General features: G+C 39.4%; 2 protein-coding genes across 3 annotated transcripts in view; one reads left to right on the top strand and one right to left on the bottom strand.

Moving 5' to 3' along the window:
* LOC133665129 (RING finger protein 212B-like) overlaps positions 1-13,884 on the top strand; it is a 43,577-nt gene extending 29,693 nt beyond the window's left edge. The window contains exon 13 of the mRNA XM_062070354.1: positions 13,509-13,884. Within this exon, the coding sequence (XP_061926338.1) occupies positions 13,509-13,536 (28 nt within the window). The 3' untranslated portion in view covers positions 13,537-13,884. The remainder of the gene's footprint in view (positions 1-13,508) is intronic.
* The window catches only part of dhrs1 (dehydrogenase/reductase (SDR family) member 1), a 16,164-nt gene continuing 3,590 nt past the window's right edge, over positions 6,677-19,250 (bottom strand). The window contains exons 2-9 of one of the 2 annotated variants that reach the window (XM_062070353.1): positions 13,488-13,636; positions 13,258-13,401; positions 12,866-12,945; positions 10,885-11,017; positions 10,667-10,807; positions 10,509-10,575; positions 7,306-7,386; positions 6,677-7,217 (exon numbers count right to left, since the gene is read on the bottom strand). In XM_062070353.1, coding sequence (XP_061926337.1) covers positions 7,081-7,217; positions 7,306-7,386; positions 10,509-10,575; positions 10,667-10,807; positions 10,885-11,017; positions 12,866-12,945; positions 13,258-13,401; positions 13,488-13,631 — 927 coding nt within the window. In that variant the 5' untranslated portion in view covers positions 13,632-13,636 and the 3' untranslated portion in view covers positions 6,677-7,080. Of the gene's footprint in view, positions 7,218-7,305; positions 7,387-10,508; positions 10,579-10,666; positions 10,808-10,884; positions 11,018-12,865; positions 12,946-13,257; positions 13,402-13,487; positions 13,637-19,250 lie in introns of both variants that reach the window. The other variant, XM_062070352.1, reaches the window with a different exon arrangement.

Genomic DNA, 19,250 nt, shown 5'->3' with positions numbered 1-19,250 from the left:
CTCTCACAATATTATGTTAGATCCACTATGGACTGGACTCTCACTATTATGTATCCACTATGGACTGGACTCACACTATTATGTTAGATCCATTATGGACTGGACTCTCACTATTATGTTAGATCCACTATGGACTGGACTCTCACACTATTATGTTAGATCCACTATGGACTGTACTCTAACTGTTGTGTTAGATCCACTATGGACTGGACTCTCACTATTATGTTAGATCCACTATGGACTGGACTCTCTCACTATTATGTTAGATCCACTATGGACTGGACTCTCACAATATTATGCTATATCCACTATGGACTGGACTCTCACTATTATGTTAGATCCACTATGGACTGGACTCTCACTATTATGTTAGATCCACTATGGACTGGACTCTCACTATTATGTTAGATCCACTATGGACTGGACTCTCACTATTATGTTAGATCCACTATGGACTGGACTCTCACACTATTATGTTAGATCCACTATGGACTGGACTCTCACACTATTATGTTAGATCCACTATGGACTGGACTCTCACTATTATGTTAGATCCACTATAGACTGGACTCTCTCACTATTATGTTAGATCCACTATGGACTGGACTCTCGCTATTATGTTAGATCCACTATGGACTGGACTCTCACACTATTATGTTAGATCCACTATGGACTGGACTCTCACAATATTATGTTAGCTCCACTATGGACTGGACTCTCACTATTATGTTAGATCCACTATGGACTGGACTCTCACAATATTATGCTATATCCACTATGGACTGGACTCTCACTATTATGTTAGATCCACTATGGACTGGACTCTCACTATTATGTTAGATCCACTATGGACTGGACTCTCTCACTATTATGTTAGATCCACTATGGACTGGACTCTCACTATTATGTTAGATCCACTATGGACTGGACTCTCTCACTATTATGTTAGATCCACTATGGACTGGACTCTCTCACTATTATGTTGGATCCACTATGGACTGGACTCTCACTATTATGTTAGATCCACTATGGACTGGACTCTCACTATTATGTTAGATCCACTATGGACTGGACTCTCACACTATTATGTTAGATCCACTATGGACTGGACTCTCACTATTATGTTAGATCCACTATGAACTGGACTCTCACAATATTATGCTATATCCACTATGGACTGGACTCTCACTATTATGTTAGATCCACTATGGACTGGACTCTCACTATTATGTTAGATCCACTATGGACTGGACTCTCACTATTATGTTAGATCCACTATGGACTGGACTCTCTCACTATTATGTTAGATCCACTATGGACTGGACTCTTACTATTATGTTAGATCCACTATGGACTGGACTCTCACTATTATGTTAGATCCACTATGGACTGGACTCTCTCACTATTATGTTAGATCCACTATGGACTGGACTCTCACTATTATGTTAGATCCACTATGGACTGGACTCTCACTATTATGTTAGATCCACTATGGACTGGACTCTCACTATTATGTTAGATCCACTACGGACTGGACTCTCACTATTATGTTAGATCCACTACGGACTGGACTCTCACTATTATGTTAGATCCACTATGGACTGGACTCTCACTATTATGTTAGATCCACTATGGACTGGACTCTCACAATATTATGTTAGATCCACTATGGACTGGACTCTCACTATTATGTATCCACTATGGACTGGACTCACACTATTATGTTAGATCCATTATGGACTGGACTCTCACTATTATGTTAGATCCACTATGGACTGGACTCTCACACTATTATGTTAGATCCACTATGGACTGTACTCTAACTGTTGTGTTAGATCCACTATGGACTGGACTCTCACTATTATGTTAGATCCACTATGGACTGGACTCTCTCACTATTATGTTAGATCCATTATGGACTGGACTCTCACAATATTATGCTAGATCCACTCGATGTCCATTGCACCGGTCGCCCTAGGGGGGGTCCCCACATCTGCGGTCCTCTCCAAGGTTTCTCATTGTTCCATTGGGTTGAGTTTTTCCTTGCCCTGATGTGGGATCTAAGCTGAGGATGTCGTTTTGGGTTGTGCAGCCCTTTGAGACACTCGTGATTTAGGGCTATATAAGTAAACATTGATTGATTGATTAGTTAAATTTAAAGTACCCATGATTGTCACACACACACACGCTAGGTGTGGCGAAATTATTCTTGATCACCCCCTGGGAGGTGAGGGGAGCAGTGAGCAGCAGTGGTGGCCGCGCCCGGGAATCATTTTTAGTGATTTAACCCCCAATTCCAACCCTTGATGCTGAGTGTCAAGCAGGGAGGGAATGGCTCCCATTTTTATAGTCTTTGGTATGACTCGGCCGGGGTTTGAACTCACGACCTACCGATCTCGGTAAAAGTGCTGCTCACTGCTCCCCTCACCTCCCAGGGGGTGTAACAAGGGGATGGGTCAAATGCAGAGGGTAATTTCACCACACCTAGTGTGTGTGTGACTATGAGTGGTACTTTAACTTAATTTTCCCAGGTCTGTGCTATACTATACTAAGTAGTTGTGTTTTTTTAAATTGCCCATCAGCATATTTTAATGTAAAAAAGAATAATGAATTGCTAATGAGATAAATTATCGCAACATTTTCTTTTGTAACCTGTAGCACAAAGTTGAAATGTCAAAGTTTGGTTTGGATACAGCAAATATTGACCGACGTTAGAAAATGGGCTTGCCGCATCCTTTAATTTTTCTTCATGCAACCCTGCGTGCAAAGGTGTGTATACCCCTCATGCAAGGAAAGAGGGCATTTACCCAACTTCTTGTGGCATGGCACAGTGGTAGGGAATCACTCAAATAGTGCAATATGCCTGATTGCTGCGGTGCAACCACGTGACCGAGAGGCACGTCCATGTTTGACTCAGTGGGAAGGCATTCCACATGGCTGATTATTTACCTCCTGCGATGCAGATGTCAGCGTATTAAACGTTTTAGAGGGAAATACACAGGCTATATATCATCACAAAATAGCTGAATATGATGGACTTTGTTGAACTTATTATTGCATGGGTAACTACATATTTGAATGCTATGCAATCCTTTTTTTTATATAGGCGTAATATTATCATTTGAAGTTGCTCCTCTGTTCCAAACCAAGTATTTTGCTGTCATCTATAATTATGTGACTGCAGATGCTTTAATGATGTCAAGTTAATGTTTTTCTTTAATTTTTAGTTAGATGTTTACGATGCTTCCTTGTTCGATTCCAAAACTCTGACATGATATGAAGAGACATATTTATTCATCTAGTTTATGTTCCTTAAGAAAACTACTAATCAGTACATACAGTCGTGGTCAAAAGTTTGCATACACTTGTAAAGAACATAATGTCATGGCTGTCTTGAGTTTCCAATAATTTCTACAGACCACAGAACTTTCCTACAGAAGGTCTTATCTTTGTCCATGTGATTTTAGATGAAACAAAAATGGAGCTGTTTGGCCACAATACCCAGCAATATGTTTGGAGGAGAAAAGGTGAGGCCTTTAATCCCAGGAACACCATGCCTACCGTCAAGTATGATGGTGATAGTATGATGCTCCTGGCCTGTTTTGCTGCCAATGGAACTGGTGCTTTACAGAGAGTAAATGGGACAATGGAAAAAAAAGGAGGATTACCTCCCAAATTCTTCAGGACAAGCTAAAATCATCAGCCCGGAGGTTGGGTCTTGGGCGCAGTTGGGTGTTCCGACAGGACAATGACCCCAAAACACACGTCAAAAGTGGTAAAGGAATGGCTAAATCAGGCTAGAATTAAAGTTTTAGAATGGCCTTCCCAAAGTCCTGACTTAAACGTGTGGACAATGTTGAAGAAACAAGTCCATGTCAGAAAACCGGGGAAACTGGGCAACACAGGGTACACTGACAAAGCTTAACCTATTGTTACTTTAACAATATACAAGGTTAATATACTTGGTTTCTCTTTCTTCCCCTCCATTTATCTGCTTTCTTTCGTATTTCAAGTTATCATTACATATATGTATTGTTGCATTTGAACAACTGTATTGTTGATAATAGAGGTAATTATTGTTATTATTCATTATCAATAGTGCTATTTCTATTGGTGTTTGTATAGCTGATGTTGTTCTGTTGTTGTCGCTCTGTCTTATCCCCCTCTTGTCCCCGCAATTTCCCCCTCTGTCTTCCTCTTTCTATCCCCTCCTGCTCCGGCCCGGCTGCACCAAATGATAATATAAATACATTTAATAAAGTCAAATACAAATAAGGCAACAAGAGAAGTATCCCACACTTCTCTTTTGTCAAGTAAATTTGTACAGCCGATATGGGCATCTACATCAACTATATGATGTGCCTGAGGAACTGGAAAGGACAAAAAAATAACAAACAAAAAAAAAAAATTGATTTATGAAGACGGCGGCCTGAAGAAAGCATACACTTTTCTACAGTCATTGGTGACGTGGGCTACATGTCAGGTAATGATGGCTGCCATTAATATTAATGCTTACATAAATTATTACACTACTGTCAAATTAAGTAAGAGAAAGAAAGAAATCACATGGATCAGAACAACCTTTTATTTGATAAGAAGCATATGCAAAATAGCAATAATGTGTTATAACAGAGCCGTGATTTTGTATATTGCATTTTTTAAATGTAAAAATTATAGGTAATTGTTGACTGCACTTACGCGTCATATAAAGACTGAGCATAACTTCATATTTTTCAAAAACATTATGAATATACATTTAGTTAATGCACAAAAAAAGTCACTGCAACAAATGACAAAATGAATCTTTCATTTGATCATGAGCATTTAAAGCACCGCATATGCTACGAGAATGCTCTGTCATATATAAACACCATTTGCCAAGTGCAACAATTAAGACCATCCGTTATTGGAGAATTCTTTGAATAAACAGGAACCCTTCACAATTGGACATGAAACATTCAATTTAGCAGAAAACACATTTTCTATAGCATCCACGTAGAAAAAGATGAGATGCTATTACTGTAAATGTTGTTTATTTTTTGCGTACAAAGTTGGCTTTGCATTTCCTCATTTAGGTTTGGTAGCAAATTGTACACTACATGCAGTCGTGTTTAAAAGTTTACATACCCTTGTAAAGAACATAATGTCATGACTGTCTTGAGTTTCCAATACTTTCTACAACTCTTATTTTGTTGTGATAGAGTGATTGGAGCACATACTTGCTGGTCACAAAAAAACATTCATGAAGTTTGCTTCTTTTATGAATTTATTATGGGTCTACTAAAAATGTGACTTGGTCAAAAGTATACATACGGCAATGTTAATATTTGCTTACATGTCCCTTGGCAAGTTTCACTGCAATAAGGCGCTTTTGGTAGCCATCCACAAGCTTCTGCTTGAATTTTTGACCAGTCCTCTTGACAAAATTGGTGCAGTTCAGCTAAATGTGTTGGTTTTCCTGACATGGACTTGTTTCTTCAGCATTGTCCACACGTTTAAGTCAGGATTTTGGGAAGGCCATTCTAAAAAACGTAATTCTAGCCTGATTTAGCCATTCCTTTACCACTTTTGAGGTGTGTTTGTGGTCATTGTCCTGTTGGAACACCCAACTGTGCCCAAGACCCAACCTCCGGGCTGATGATTTTAGCTTGTCCTGAAGAATTTGGAGGTAATCCTCCTTTTTCATTGTCCCATTTACTCTCTGTAAAGCACCAGTTCCATTGGCAGCAAAACAGGCCCAGAGCATAATACTACCACCACCATGCTTGACGGTAGGCATGGTGTTCCTGTGATTAAAGGCCTCACATTTTCTCCTCCAAACATATTGCTGGGTATTGTGGCCAAACAGCTCCATTTTTGTTTCATCTGACATCACATGAACAAAGATAAGACCTTCTGGAGGAAAGTTCTGTGGTCAGAACAACAGGACAATGACCCCAAACACACGTCAAAAGTGGTAAAGGAATGGCTAAATCAGGCTAGAATGAAGGTTTTTCAATGGGAACTTCCTGGCTTTCCCAAATTCCTGACTTAAACGTGTGGACAATGCTGAAGAAACAACAGTAATAATAATAATAATAATAATAGATTTTTTTTGTAAAAAGCACTTTACATTGAGCAAACAACCTCAAAGTGCCACAGTGTAAAAAAAATAATAGTAATAATAATAATAATAATAATAAAAGATAATAAAAACAAATAAAATATAATACCAGAAACAGCCCAAAAGCTAGAACCAGCATGCATATCTATAAAAATCTATAAAAAGGCTTTTTTTAAAAAGATGGGTTTTTAAGCCTTTTTTAAAAGCATCCACAGTCTGAGGTGCCCTCAGGTGGTCAGGGAGAGCGTTCCACAGTCTGGGAGCAGCGGAGCAGAAAGCCCGGTCTCCCATAGTTCGTAGCTTTGTCCATGGAGGTTGGAGGAGGTTAGCCTGTTTGGAGCGGAACAAGTCCATGTCAGAAAACCAACACATTTAGCTGAACTGCACCAATTTTGTCAAGAGGAGTGGTCAAAAATTCAAGCAGAAGCTTGTGGATGGCTACCAAAAGCGCCTTATTGCAGTGAAACTTGCCAAGGGACATGTAAGCAAATATTAACATTGCTGTATGTATACTTTTGACCAAGTCACATTTTCAGTAGACCCATAATAAATTCATAAAAGAAGCAAACTTCATTAATGTTTTTTGTGACCAACAAGTATGTGCTCCAATCACTCTATCACAAAAAATAAGAGTTGTAGAAATGATTGTAAACTCAAGACAGCCATGACATGATGTTCTTTACAAGTGTACGTACACTTTTGACCGCGAGTGTACTTTTGCATATCTTGAGATAGCAGTGTTTTTATATGGCTATTACATTTGAATAGTTGTTATATTTTTTGACTGCAGCCATGTTTTTTTTTTAGCTAAAACATTCCAAATACACATTAATGAATAAAGCAGAAGAAATGTCCTTTGAGAAGATCCAATTTAATGGTTGCTGGAATGTTTAAAGTGTCCACTCACTTTTGTGAGCGACTGCAGTTGTTACTTTCATATTCTACCGGGAGTGTGTTCATGCTGATGGTGCAAGTGTTTAAAAGTGGTTGCTGGCCAAGGGGAGCAAAAAGCGTGGCATTCTTATGAACGAAGGGACCAAAGATGAGAGCCAGGAGACATATGGGACTTGTGTCAATAGGAACTTTAGGGAGGTGAAGTCGGTGATGCTGCGCCCTGGGAAAAAAAAAAGCAGACCATGAAACAGAGCAGGTGGTCAACATGCTTTTTTTTTTCAAGTTGTTTTATTCCAAAGTGGATTTACCGTCGACATCTTGGATCCCATAGCGCCTGGCCAGGTCGCAGGTCATTAGAATTTTCCCAGTCAGCGACATCAGGTTTTTATCTTGTAAAACAGAATGAGAAATGACAAACTCACTGAAATAGTCGGCAGTTTATAAATGGACAACATTGAAACATGACCGAGTCAACCTCCTCCGACTTGGTCAAAAACAAGAGAACCTATGATTATCTTAATCTACATTTAAACCACTTCCTTGTGGTCTAGATCTTGCTTTGGTCTAAATTTTGCGCCAGTCACGTTTATTACCCGTTTTTTTTTAGTCTGTCTGCAAAATGTTGGTTTCTGTAGGCGTTCCCAGAGTGCAAATGAAACTGCAAATCATTGTATTCCGTTTATATTTACATCTAAAACAATTTCCCAACTCATATGGAAACGGGGTTTGTAAATAAAGGGGACTACAAAAAATGGTTTTATTTTAACAAAAAAAATCTTAGGGTACATTAAACATGTTTATTATTGTAATTGAGTCCTTAAATAAAATAGTGAACATACTAGACAACATGTCTTTTAATAGTAAGTAAACAAACAAAGGCTCCTAATTAGTCTGCTGACATATGCAGTAACATATTGTGTCACTTATCTACCTATTATTTTGTCAACATTATTACGGACAAGTGGTAGAAAATGAATTAAATACTACTTGTTCATTTACTGTTAATATCTGCTTACTTTCTCTTTTAACATGTTCTATCTACACTTCTGTTAAAATGTAATAATCACTTATTCTTCTGTCGTTTAGATATTTTACATTAGTTTTGGATGATACCACAAATTTGGGTATTAATCCGATACCAAGTCGTTACAGGATCATACATTGGTCATATTCAAAGTCCTCATGTGTACATATTTCCTGACTTTATAAACATAATATATATATTTTTTAATCATCCCACTTTTTAATCATCCCACTGGGTTGAGTTTTTCCTTGCTCTGATGTTGGTTCTGAACCGAGGATGTCGTTGTGGCTTGTGCAGCCCTTTGAGACACTTGTGATTTAGGGCTATATAAATAAACATTGATTGATTGATTGATTGATATTTTTTCAAACTAAAGAAGGTGTTATGATAGCAAAAAATATCGATCTAATCATAGTAGTATCAACTACATACGCTCTTGTACTTGGTATCATTACAGTGGATGTCAGGTGTAGATCCACCAATGGCGTTTGTTTGTATTGCAGCGTCTCGGAAGAGTTGGTGCTGCAGGGAATTCCGGGAATTTGTTCTGTAGTGTTTATGTTGTGTTGCGGTGCAAATATTCTCCCAAAATGTGTTTGTCATTGTTGTTTAGTGTGGTTTCACTATATGGCACATGTTTATGACAGTGTTGGCGTTGTTCACACGGCCACCCTTAGTGTGACATGTATGGCCGTTGACTAAGTATTCCCGTCATTCACATGTGTGTAATGTGTTCAAAGGCAAGGTGATCATCATTATAATTATTAATTGGACGTAGTGCAATCTTGACTTGACTTTGATAACGATAGACTATTTATCATACATCCGTTCTCCCTTTTCTGTCTACACACTGTGTCTGTTTGTAAGTACTCCGTGACTGTGCACTGCCGAACATGCTCCTCTGCATGACACGACGTGAGGACGGGTGGGGGACCGCTATTTCGTAGAGGCGGTATAGTACCGAATATTATTCATTAGTATTACAGTACTATACTAATACCGGTATATCGTACAACCCTACTACACATACAGGTGATGATAAATTGCGAAACACATTTTTGCTGCGGAAACACTAAAAACTACTGGTACAACAAAGACGGCGGGAAGAAAACGCTGTCGAAGTGGAGCCAAGTAAGTAAGACCGCCCACAAAACGGCATGTTGTGTAGAGCAGTGTTTTTCAACCTTTTTTGAGCAGAGGCACATTTTTTTTCATTGAAAAAATGCGGAGGCACACCACCAGCAGAAATCAATAAAAAAAATGAAACTCAGCAGCCGATATTGACAAAAAAAAGTTGTTTTCGCAATTGTTGGATATGAATTTAAAGCATAACCAAGCATGCATGACTATAGCTCTTGTCTCAAAGTAGGTGTACTGTCACCACCTGTCACATAACGCCCTGACTTATTTGGACTTGTTTGCGGTTTTCCTGTTTGTAGTGTTTTAGTTCTTGTCTTGCGCTCCTATTTTGGTGGCTTTTTCTCTTTTTTTGGTATTTTCCTGTAGCAGTTTTATGTCTTCCTTGACCGCTATTCCCCGCACCTGCTTTGTTTTAGCAATCAAGAATATTTCAGTTGTTTTTATCCTTCTTTGTGGGGACATTGTTGATTGTCATGTCATGTTCGGATGTACTTTGTGGACGCCGTCTCTGCTCCACAGTAAGTCTTTGTTGTCGTCCAGCATTCTGTTTTTGTTGACTTTGTAGCCAGTTCAGTTTTAGTTTCGTCCTGCGTAGCCCTCCCTAAGCTTCAATGCCTTTTCTTAGGGGCACTCACCTTTTGTTTATTTTTGGTTTAAGCATTAGATACCTTTTTACCTCCCGCTGTTTCCGACATCTACAAAGCAATTAGCTACCTGCTGCAACCTACTGATATGGAAGAGTATATAACGTGGTAAGTCTGCCGATCTACAGACAGTACAGACACTCAACAACGGCACATTATTTGCGGATTATAACTACTGGTTTGCAAAAAATATTTTTAACCCAAATAGGTGAAATTAGATACCGTATTTTTCAGACTATAAGTCGCACCTGCCGAAAATGCATAATAAAGAAGGAAAAAAACATATATAAGTCGCACTGGAGCCCAGCCAAACTATGAAAAAAACTGCGACTCATAGTCCGAAAAATACGGTAATCTCCCACGGCACACCAGACTGTGGTTGAAAAACACTGGTGTATAAAAGGTCAGAAAGCAGCTTGAAAATGGCCTGTAAAACATAATCTATGCAACATTTTGACCAAAGAACCAACATTACATGTTATGTAGAAGGACGTGTTTTAAATGTAGAAAAAAAATCATAATATGACCCCTTTAATGTGCCTTATGTTCTGAAAATTACAGTACAAAGAATTAGTTCTTTGATGCTAACTGAAATAAAGTCTATCATAAAATGCATGAGGACAGTTTGATGTCAAAAACCTGTAGGCATAGTTTCCCTCAGAAATTGTTTCAAGGTCTATTGTACGAATAATAACAATCCTACCTTTAGCAAGGTTGACAATACACAGGCCGCTGAATTCCGTGGTCTCTCCATTGGCAAACAAGTCAGTATACTCGAGAGAGAAAAAAAAAAATTAGCCACAATTTGTTGACGTACATTCTACACATACCAATCTTCCGCTGGAGAGGAGTCTACTGTACCTTGGATTCTACGTTCTGTTGTGCACCATCCTCCATGAACTGAGATATCAGCTCCGTATTCACCGGTCCCGGCCACAGACTGACAGATGCCACTCCTCTACTTCGCAGCTCAATACCCATGTCTATTGCCATGCGATCGCACTGTAGGAAAATACAACCAAAAAATGGTTTAGGTTCAGTTGCATAAATCTCGAACTGTGTGTGAAACGAGAACGTACTGCCGCTTTCCCGACGCCGTACGGCACGTTGAATAGATACCGCAGCCCTCCCATTGACGAAATGGTGACGATCAAACCCCGGCCTTGAGCCACCATCATGCGGGCTGCGTGCACGGCAAAGAAATAGTGCCCCCTACCAGGTTGGGAAAGTAAACACAGAAGTCAAATATGCATGTTTTGTCCATGTAAACATCCGTCGATATGGAGAAAGGCTTCTGTTATTTACAGGTTTACAAACAGAAAGCTGATAGTAGTTAATAACCCCTGAAAGATATCATTTTCTAAATACTCAGCCACGACTTATGCCTAGTACCTCAGGCCTGTGTTGTTGGAAAGTAAATACAGAAGTCAAATATGCATGTTTTGTCCATATAAACATCCGTCGATATGGAGAAAGGCTTCTGTTATTTACAGGTTTACAAACTGAAAGCTGATAGTAGTTAATAACTCCTGAAAGATATCATTTTCTAAATACTCAGCCACGACTTATGCCTAGTACCTCAGGCCTGTGTTGTTGGAAAGTAAATACAGTAGTCAAATATGCATGTTTTGTCCATGTAAACATCCGTCGATATGGAGAAAGGCTTCTGTTATTTACAGGTTTACAAACTGAAAGCTGATAGTAGTTAATAACCCCTGAAAGATATCATTTTCTAAATACTCAGCCACGACTTATGCCTAGTACCTCAGGCCTGTGTTGTTGGAAAGTAAATACAGTAGTCAAATATGCATGTTTTGTCCATGTAAACATCCGTCGATATGGAGAAAGGCTTCTGTTATTTACAGGGTTTACAAACTGAAAGCTGATAGTTAAGGGTGTAACGGTACATGTATTTGTATTGAACCGTTTCGGTACGGGGGATTCGGTTCGGTTCGGAGGTGTACCGAACGAGTTTCCACACGGACTTGTTAAGTAGCGTACCGCACGTTGTGTAAACAATGCACACTGAGGCACGACACACGGCATGATAGCAGCGAGCGGGCTACGACAACATGCAAAAGCCAGAGCTGGAAGACCCTCCTGCCTCGTTAAGATCTCCCGTTTGGGAACATTTCGGTTTTGCGGTGCGGCACAACAATGGATAACATCGCTTCAACGAAAAGAAATACGAGCGTGGTGCAAACACCGCATTCAAGCAGCCTCTCCTCGGCGAGTCAGGCAGGGCTAAAGCAATAACAAATGCCATTGGTGTTTTTATAGCAGCAGATATAAGTCCATATTGCATTAAAAACTAGATTTTGACCCACTTCTATGGTGGAAGAACAATGAGCCCATGTATCCTCTTACTGCCAAGTTAGCCAGGCACTACCTCGCCATACCTGCTACCTCCGTGCCCAGCCAAAGGGTTTTTTCCACAGCTGGAGACATTGTAACTGCAAGCAGGTCTGCTCTTTCTGCAGACAATGTGGATAAACTGATTTTTCTGGCAAAAAACATGAAGATTGAGTGAAAGTCACCAGGGTTAAAGGCTGGGGGGGAAAGAAAAGTTCATCTGAGGCTGAGTTGACTTGAAACTGTTTAATGTTGCACTTTTTGTATGTAGAAGAAAAGTTTTGTCATTTTATTTCATCTGAGCAACAACTTGAAGCAGTTTAATGTTGCACTTTATATGTGGAAATGTTGCACTTTATCTGTAGAAAGGTTTTGTTAAGAAACCAATTCTGAGCCTTATCTTATTTAGTTTTTATTTGATATATGTTGACCGCATTAACCCTGGCAATGGACCCTGTGTGTATATGTATGTTATTGTTATGTTAAAAGGATAAAGCCATTGTTTACAAATTTTGGTAAATAAATAACCAGAAAATGTATATTTTCTTGTTTTCATACTGTACCGGAAATGAACCGAACCGTGACCTCTAAACCGAGGTACGTACCGAACCGAAATTTTTGCGTACCGTTACACCCTTACTGATAGTAGTTAATGACCCCTGAAAGATATCATTTTCTAAATACTCAGCCACGACTTATGCCTAGTACCTCAGGCCTGTGTTGTTGATGGTATCCCATAAAGATGGCTCCGTCTCCCAGAATTTCTTCCCTTCGTTGTCAAATATCGCCTGCAACGACAAGATTTTGGCCAATATAATCCAGCACTTGTAAACAGACCCGTCACATCCTTCTTATAGCTTTATCTCACACTGGGCATATGTTTAATGTACCCTAAGATTTTTTGTTAAAATAATGCCATTTTTGGTGGTCCCCTTTGTTTAGAAAAGTATCGAAATACCGGTACCAAAATATTGGTATCGGGACAACACTAGTTCACTGTGACATGATGCTTGTAACTCCGATTTTTGCTTGCAACTCAAAGCTAAACAATCAACTTAGCTCTTATCTCAAAACACTCCTAAGTAGAGGGGGATTCCAACCTGTACTCCAGCGTAAGCATTGTTCACCAGGAGGTCCAGTCTATTGTTCTGCTCTCCTCGAATGCGTGCGAACAGTTTCTCGATGTCTTCACCACTGGTGGAATCACAGATGACTGGCACACACTTTCCCCCCCTCTCGCTAACCTGAGTAGAGAACAAATGAGGCATTGCTACAAGGCAAACGGGAAGTAAAATAGCCATTTCCTGGCGTTTAGTCTGACAACGTTCACCTGTGCTGCTGTTTCTTTAAGGGTCTTCTCCTGGCGTCCGGTGATGTAGACGGTTGCTCCCGCCTCGCAAAGCTGCAGGGCTATTCCCTTGCCGATCCCTCTGGAGGCGCCTGTGATCAGACACACCCAGCCGGACAGAGACATGTTTCCTGCGGACGCAGGAGACAACATCAAGGATGAGTCCAATCCAACACTTTTTTTTTTTTTTTTTCAAACTAAAAGCACACCTTGTAATGTTTACAAGAAGACAACCGGAATAAGCTAACCACAAACCTTCGGCAGTAGCACTATCAAAGTTCAAATGTTTGATTGATTTCCAATCGTTCACTCTTAACCTTGCGAAGGAATTAAATGCGATACGGTTTCCTGCATCACTAATTTATCTCTATAAAATGTTGGATGGATTGATTTGATTTGCATGATTTCTTATAGGAAAAATCCATGTTTTTCATTAAGGGTTAGGGTTAGGGGTTAGGGTCAAGGGTTAGGGTTAGGGTGGTCAAACATTTTTGAATAACATCAAAAAGGTTACTATAGGTTACACATACAGCTGATGACAGTCAAACTACACAGTCAATCTGCACTTTGTAAAAGAAAACAAAAGAAACCCCTTTCTAACAGCTTAATCTTTGGGCGACGATTCCATTCAGAATCGATTCTCAACTCAACGCAATTCTCGATTCATACCCATTTTTTTATTATTTGGTGAAATAACTGCACAGGCTCGAGCAGGGATGTCAAACTGGTTGTCATTGTTATGGCTGCCATTAGAGGGCCGCTTGTAACAGCGAATAATGTATGAATTTGCCTCTGGATTTCATTGTTGATTGATTGAGACTTTTATTAGTAGATTGCACAGTACAGTACATATTCCGTACAATTGACCACTAAATGGTAACACCCCAATAAGTTTTTCAACTTGTTTAAGTCGGGGGTTTTGATTGATTGATTGAAACTTTTATTAGTAGATTGTACAGTTCAGTACATATTCCGTACAATTGACCACTAAATGGGAACACCCCAATAAGTTTTTCAACTTGTTTAAGTTGGGGTCCACGTTAATCAATTCATGGTATAAATATATACTATCAGCATTATACAGTCATCACATAAGTTAATCATCAGAGTATACACATTGAATTATTTACATTATTTACAATCCGGGGGGTGGGATGTGGAGGGGGTTAGGTTTGGTTGATATCAGCGTACTTCAGTCATCAACAATTATATCATCTGAGAAATGGACATTGAAACAGTGTAGGTCTGACTTGGTAAGAACAAGTATATACATTCGATTATTTACATTTGATTAATTACAATCCGGGGAGGTGGGATGTGGTGGGTGGAGGGGGTTAGTCTAGGGTTGTAGTTGCCTGCATTATTAACTAGAGGAGGCAATTCCTGAAGGAATTGCGTGTGAATGCTCCAATGCTGAAGTTGAAGTGAAATGCTTTGATTGATTGATTGATTGATTGATTGATTGATTGAGACTTTTATTAGTAGATTGCACAGTACAGTACATACTCCGTACAAATGACCACTAAATGGTAACACCCAAATAAGTTTTTCAACTTGTTTAAGTCGGGGTCCACATTAATCAATTCATGGCTGACAGAATGTAGTAAGAATGTAAGAATAGTTTGAATGTTGGAATGGTTTGAATGTTGAAGAGCTGATGCTGAACTGAAATGCTACTGACACGTAGGATGAATGTAGAAATGGTTTAAATGTTGAAATCGCTTAAACGCTGAAATAGTTTGAATGTTGGAATGGTTTGAATGTTGAAATGCTTTGAATGTTGAAGAGTTTGAATTTCCAGTGGAACTGGAATTTGGTTTGGAACTTGGGAAAGTGTTAGTTTGAATGTCCAGGATGAGTGGAATGTGTCGATGTTGCAATGGTTTGAATAGGTCGAAAAATGTGGGAATTGCGCAACTTGGAAAAATGTACCATTCATTTCAAAGGGAACTTCCTGGAATTTTGGGGAAAGCGGGGATTTAAAAAAAAAATGACTAGGACCATGAATGTCCTGAATGAGCTGAATTGGTTGGTGTTGGAATTGTTTAAATCGGTCAAGAAATGTTGAATTAGTAACAGTTTTTAATTGAGAAATTCCTGGAATTTTGGGAAAACCGGGAATTTTCTAATTTCTTAATCAACTTGGTTTTTTTCCTGAATATGAGTGTTTTGATGGTGGAACGCTTGAAATGGGTTGAAAAATGTGAAAGGCGTAGTCGAACTTAAGGGTGGAAATAGGTTACCAAAAAACGGGAATTCGTGGAAATGTGTTGAATGTGGACAAATGGTAGTTTGAATGTCCAGGATGAGTTGAATGTGTTGAATGTTGAAGAGTTTGAATTTCCAGGGAAACCGGAATTTGGTTTGGAACTTGGGAAAGTGTTAGTTTGAATGTGCAGGGTGAGTGGAATGTGTTGATGTTGCAATGGTTTGAATAGGTCGAAAAATGTGGGAATTGCGCAACTTGGAAAAATGTACCATTCATTTCAATGGGAACTTCCTGGAATTTTGGGAAAAGCGGGGATTTAAAAAAAAATGACTAGGACCATGACTGTCCTGAATGAGCTGAATTGGTTTGTGTTGGAATTGTTTAAATCGGTCAAGAAATGTTGAATTAGTAACAGTTTTTAATTGAGAAATTCCTGGAATTTCGGGAAAACCGGGAATTTTCTAATTTCTTAATCAACTTGTTTTTTTTCCTGAATATGAGTGTTTTGACGGTGGAATGGTTGAAATGGGTTGAAAAATGTGAAAGGCGTAGTCGAACTTAAGGGTGGAAATAGGTTACCAAAAAACGGGAATTCGTGGAAATGTGTTGAATGTGGACAAATGGTAGTTTGAATGTCCAGGATGAGTTGAATGTGTTGAATGTTGAAGAGTTTGAATTTCCAGGGAAACCGGAATTTGGTTTGGAACTTGGGAAAGTGTTAGTTTGAATGTCCAGGATGAGTGGAATGTGTTGATGTTGCAATGGTTTGAATAGGTCGAAAAATGTGGGAATTGCGCAACTTGGAAAAATGTACCATTCATTTCAATGGGAACTTCCTGGAATTTTGGGAAAAGCGGGGATTTAAAAAAAATGACTAGGACCATGAATGTCCTGAATGAGCTGAATTGGTTTGTGTTGGAATTGTTTAAATCGGTCAAGAAATGTTGAATTAGTAACAGTTTTTAATTGAGAAATTCCTGGAATTTCGGGAAAACCGGGAATTTTCTAATTTCTTAATCAACTTGTTTTTTTTCCTGAATATGAGGAGTGTTTTGACGGTGGAACGGTTGAAATGGGTTGAAAAATGTGAAAGGAGTAGTTGAACTTAAGGGTGGAAATAGGTTACCAAAAAACGGGAATTTGTGGAAATGTGTTGAATGTGGACTAATGGTAGTATGAATGTCCAGGATGAGTTGAATGTGTTGAATGTTGAAGAGTTAGAATTTCCAGGGAAACCGGAATTTGGTTTGGAACTTGGGAAAGTGTTAGTTTGAATGTGCAGGGTGAGTGGAATGTGTTGATGTTGCAATGGTTTGAATAGGTCGAAAAATGTGGGAATTGCGCAACTTGGAAAAATGTACCATTCATTTCAATGGGAACTTCCTGGAATTTTGGGAAAAGCGGGGATTTAAAAAAAAATGACTAGGACCATGAATGTCCTGAATGAGCTGAATTGGTTTGTGTTGGAATTGTTTAAATCGGTCAAGAAATGTTGAATTAGTAACAGTTTTTAATTGAGAAATTCCTGGAATTTCGGGAAAACCGGGAATTTTCTAATTTCTTAATCAACTTGTTTTTTTTCCTGAATATGAGGAGTGTTTTGACGGTGGAACGGTTGAAATGGGTTGAAAAATGTGAAAGGAGTAGTCGAACTTAAGGGTGGAAATAGGTTACCAAAAAACGGGCATTTGTGGAAATGTGTTGAATGTGGACTAATGGTAGTATGAATGTCCAGGATGAGTTGAATGTGTTGAATGTTGAAGAGTTTGAATTTCCAGGGAAACCGGAATTTGGTTTGGAACTTGGGAAAGTGTTAGTTTGAATGTCCAGGATGAGTGGAATGTCTTTAAGGTGGAATGGTTTGAATGTTGAAGAGTTTGAATTTCCAGGGGAACCGGAATTTGGTTTGGAACTTGGGAAAGTGTTAGTTTGAATGTGCAGGGTGAGTGGAATGTGTTAATGTTGCAATGGTTTGAATAGGTCGAAAAATGTGGGAATTGCGCAACTTGGAGAAATGTCCCTTTCATTTCAATGGGAACTTCCTGGAAATTTGGGGAAAAGCGAGATTTTTTTTTTTAAAGACGAGGAGCATGAATGTCCTGAATAAGCTGAATTGGTTGGTGTTGGAATTGTTTAAAATCGGTCAAGAAATGTTGAATTAGTAACAGTTTTTAATTGAGAAATTCCTGGAATTTCGGGAATTTTTCTAATTTCTTAACCAACTTGGTTTTTGTCCTGAACATGTGGAGTGTTTTGACAGTGGAACGGTTGAAATGGGTTGAAAAATGTGAAAGGAGTAGTCGAACTTAACGGTGGAAATAGGTTACCAAAAAACGGGAATTCCTGGAAATGTGTTGAATGTGGACAAATTAGTGCACTAAATTAATATTTAGTGCAGAATGCAATTACAAAGGTCAAACGTTTCCTATAGTTCTTCAGCAGGTTTGCACACACACGGCAACAGGGATTTTGGCCCACTCCTCCACACAAATCTTCTCGAGATCTGTCAGGTTTTGGTGCTGTCGCCGAGCAACACGAAGTTTCAGCTCCCTCCAAAGATTTTCTATAGTATTTAGGTGTGAAGACTGGCTAGGCCACTCCAGAACCTTGATATGCTTGGTATGGAGCCACTCCTTGGTTATCTTGGCTGTGTGCTTCATGTTGGAAGACCTAGCCACCACCCATCTTCAATGCTCTGACTGAGGGAAGGAGGTTTTTGGCCAAAACCTCACAATACATGGTCCCATTCATCCTCTCCTTAATACAGTGCAGTCGTCCTGTCCCCTTTGCTGAAAAGCACCCCCAAAGCATGATGCTACCACCCCCATGCTTCACTGTAGGGATGGTGTTCTTCATCCTTCTTTTTCCTCCAAACCCGACGGGTGGAGTTTATACCAAAAAGTTCTATTTTGGTCTCATCCGACCACATGACTTTCTCCCATGACTCCTCTGGATCATCCAGATGGCCATTGGCAAACTTCAGACATGGGCTGACATGCATGATTTTAAAGCACTACGCCGTAGTCTTCTACTGATAGTAGCCTTGGAAACAGTGGTCCCAGCTCTCTTCAGGTCATTCACCAGCTCCTGCCGTGTCGTTCTTGGCTGATTCCTCACTTTTCTTATCATGAGTGATGCCCCAGGAGGAGAGATCTTACATGGAGCCCCATTCCGAGGTAGATTAGCAGTCACGTTTAGCCTCTTCCATTTTCTAACAATTGTTGCAACAGTTGATTTATTCTCACCAAGCTGCTTCCCAATTGTCCCATAGCCTTTTCCAGCTTTGCGGAGCTCTTTTGACAGCTCTTTGGTCTTGCCCATGGTAGCAGTTGGACCTTGACTGACTGTGGGCTGCACAGGTGACTTCAATGAGCTCAAAGGGATGGTGGGTGGGTGTTTAGTTGTGGTGTAAAGGTGGCCTTTTTTTAAAGGTAGACTGACAGCTCTTTGAGCGCCGTAATTCTTGCTGATTCTCATGTGTGCAAATACTTATGATATGAACCCCAGTAACATACAAATAAATCATTAAAAAAATT

This window comes from Entelurus aequoreus, linkage group LG14 (genome assembly GCF_033978785.1).
Source record: "Entelurus aequoreus isolate RoL-2023_Sb linkage group LG14, RoL_Eaeq_v1.1, whole genome shotgun sequence".
Classification (NCBI taxonomy): domain Eukaryota; kingdom Metazoa; phylum Chordata; class Actinopteri; order Syngnathiformes; family Syngnathidae; genus Entelurus; species Entelurus aequoreus.
Note: the sequence above shows the minus strand (reverse complement) of the source record. Positions and strands in the feature narration are given on the sequence as shown.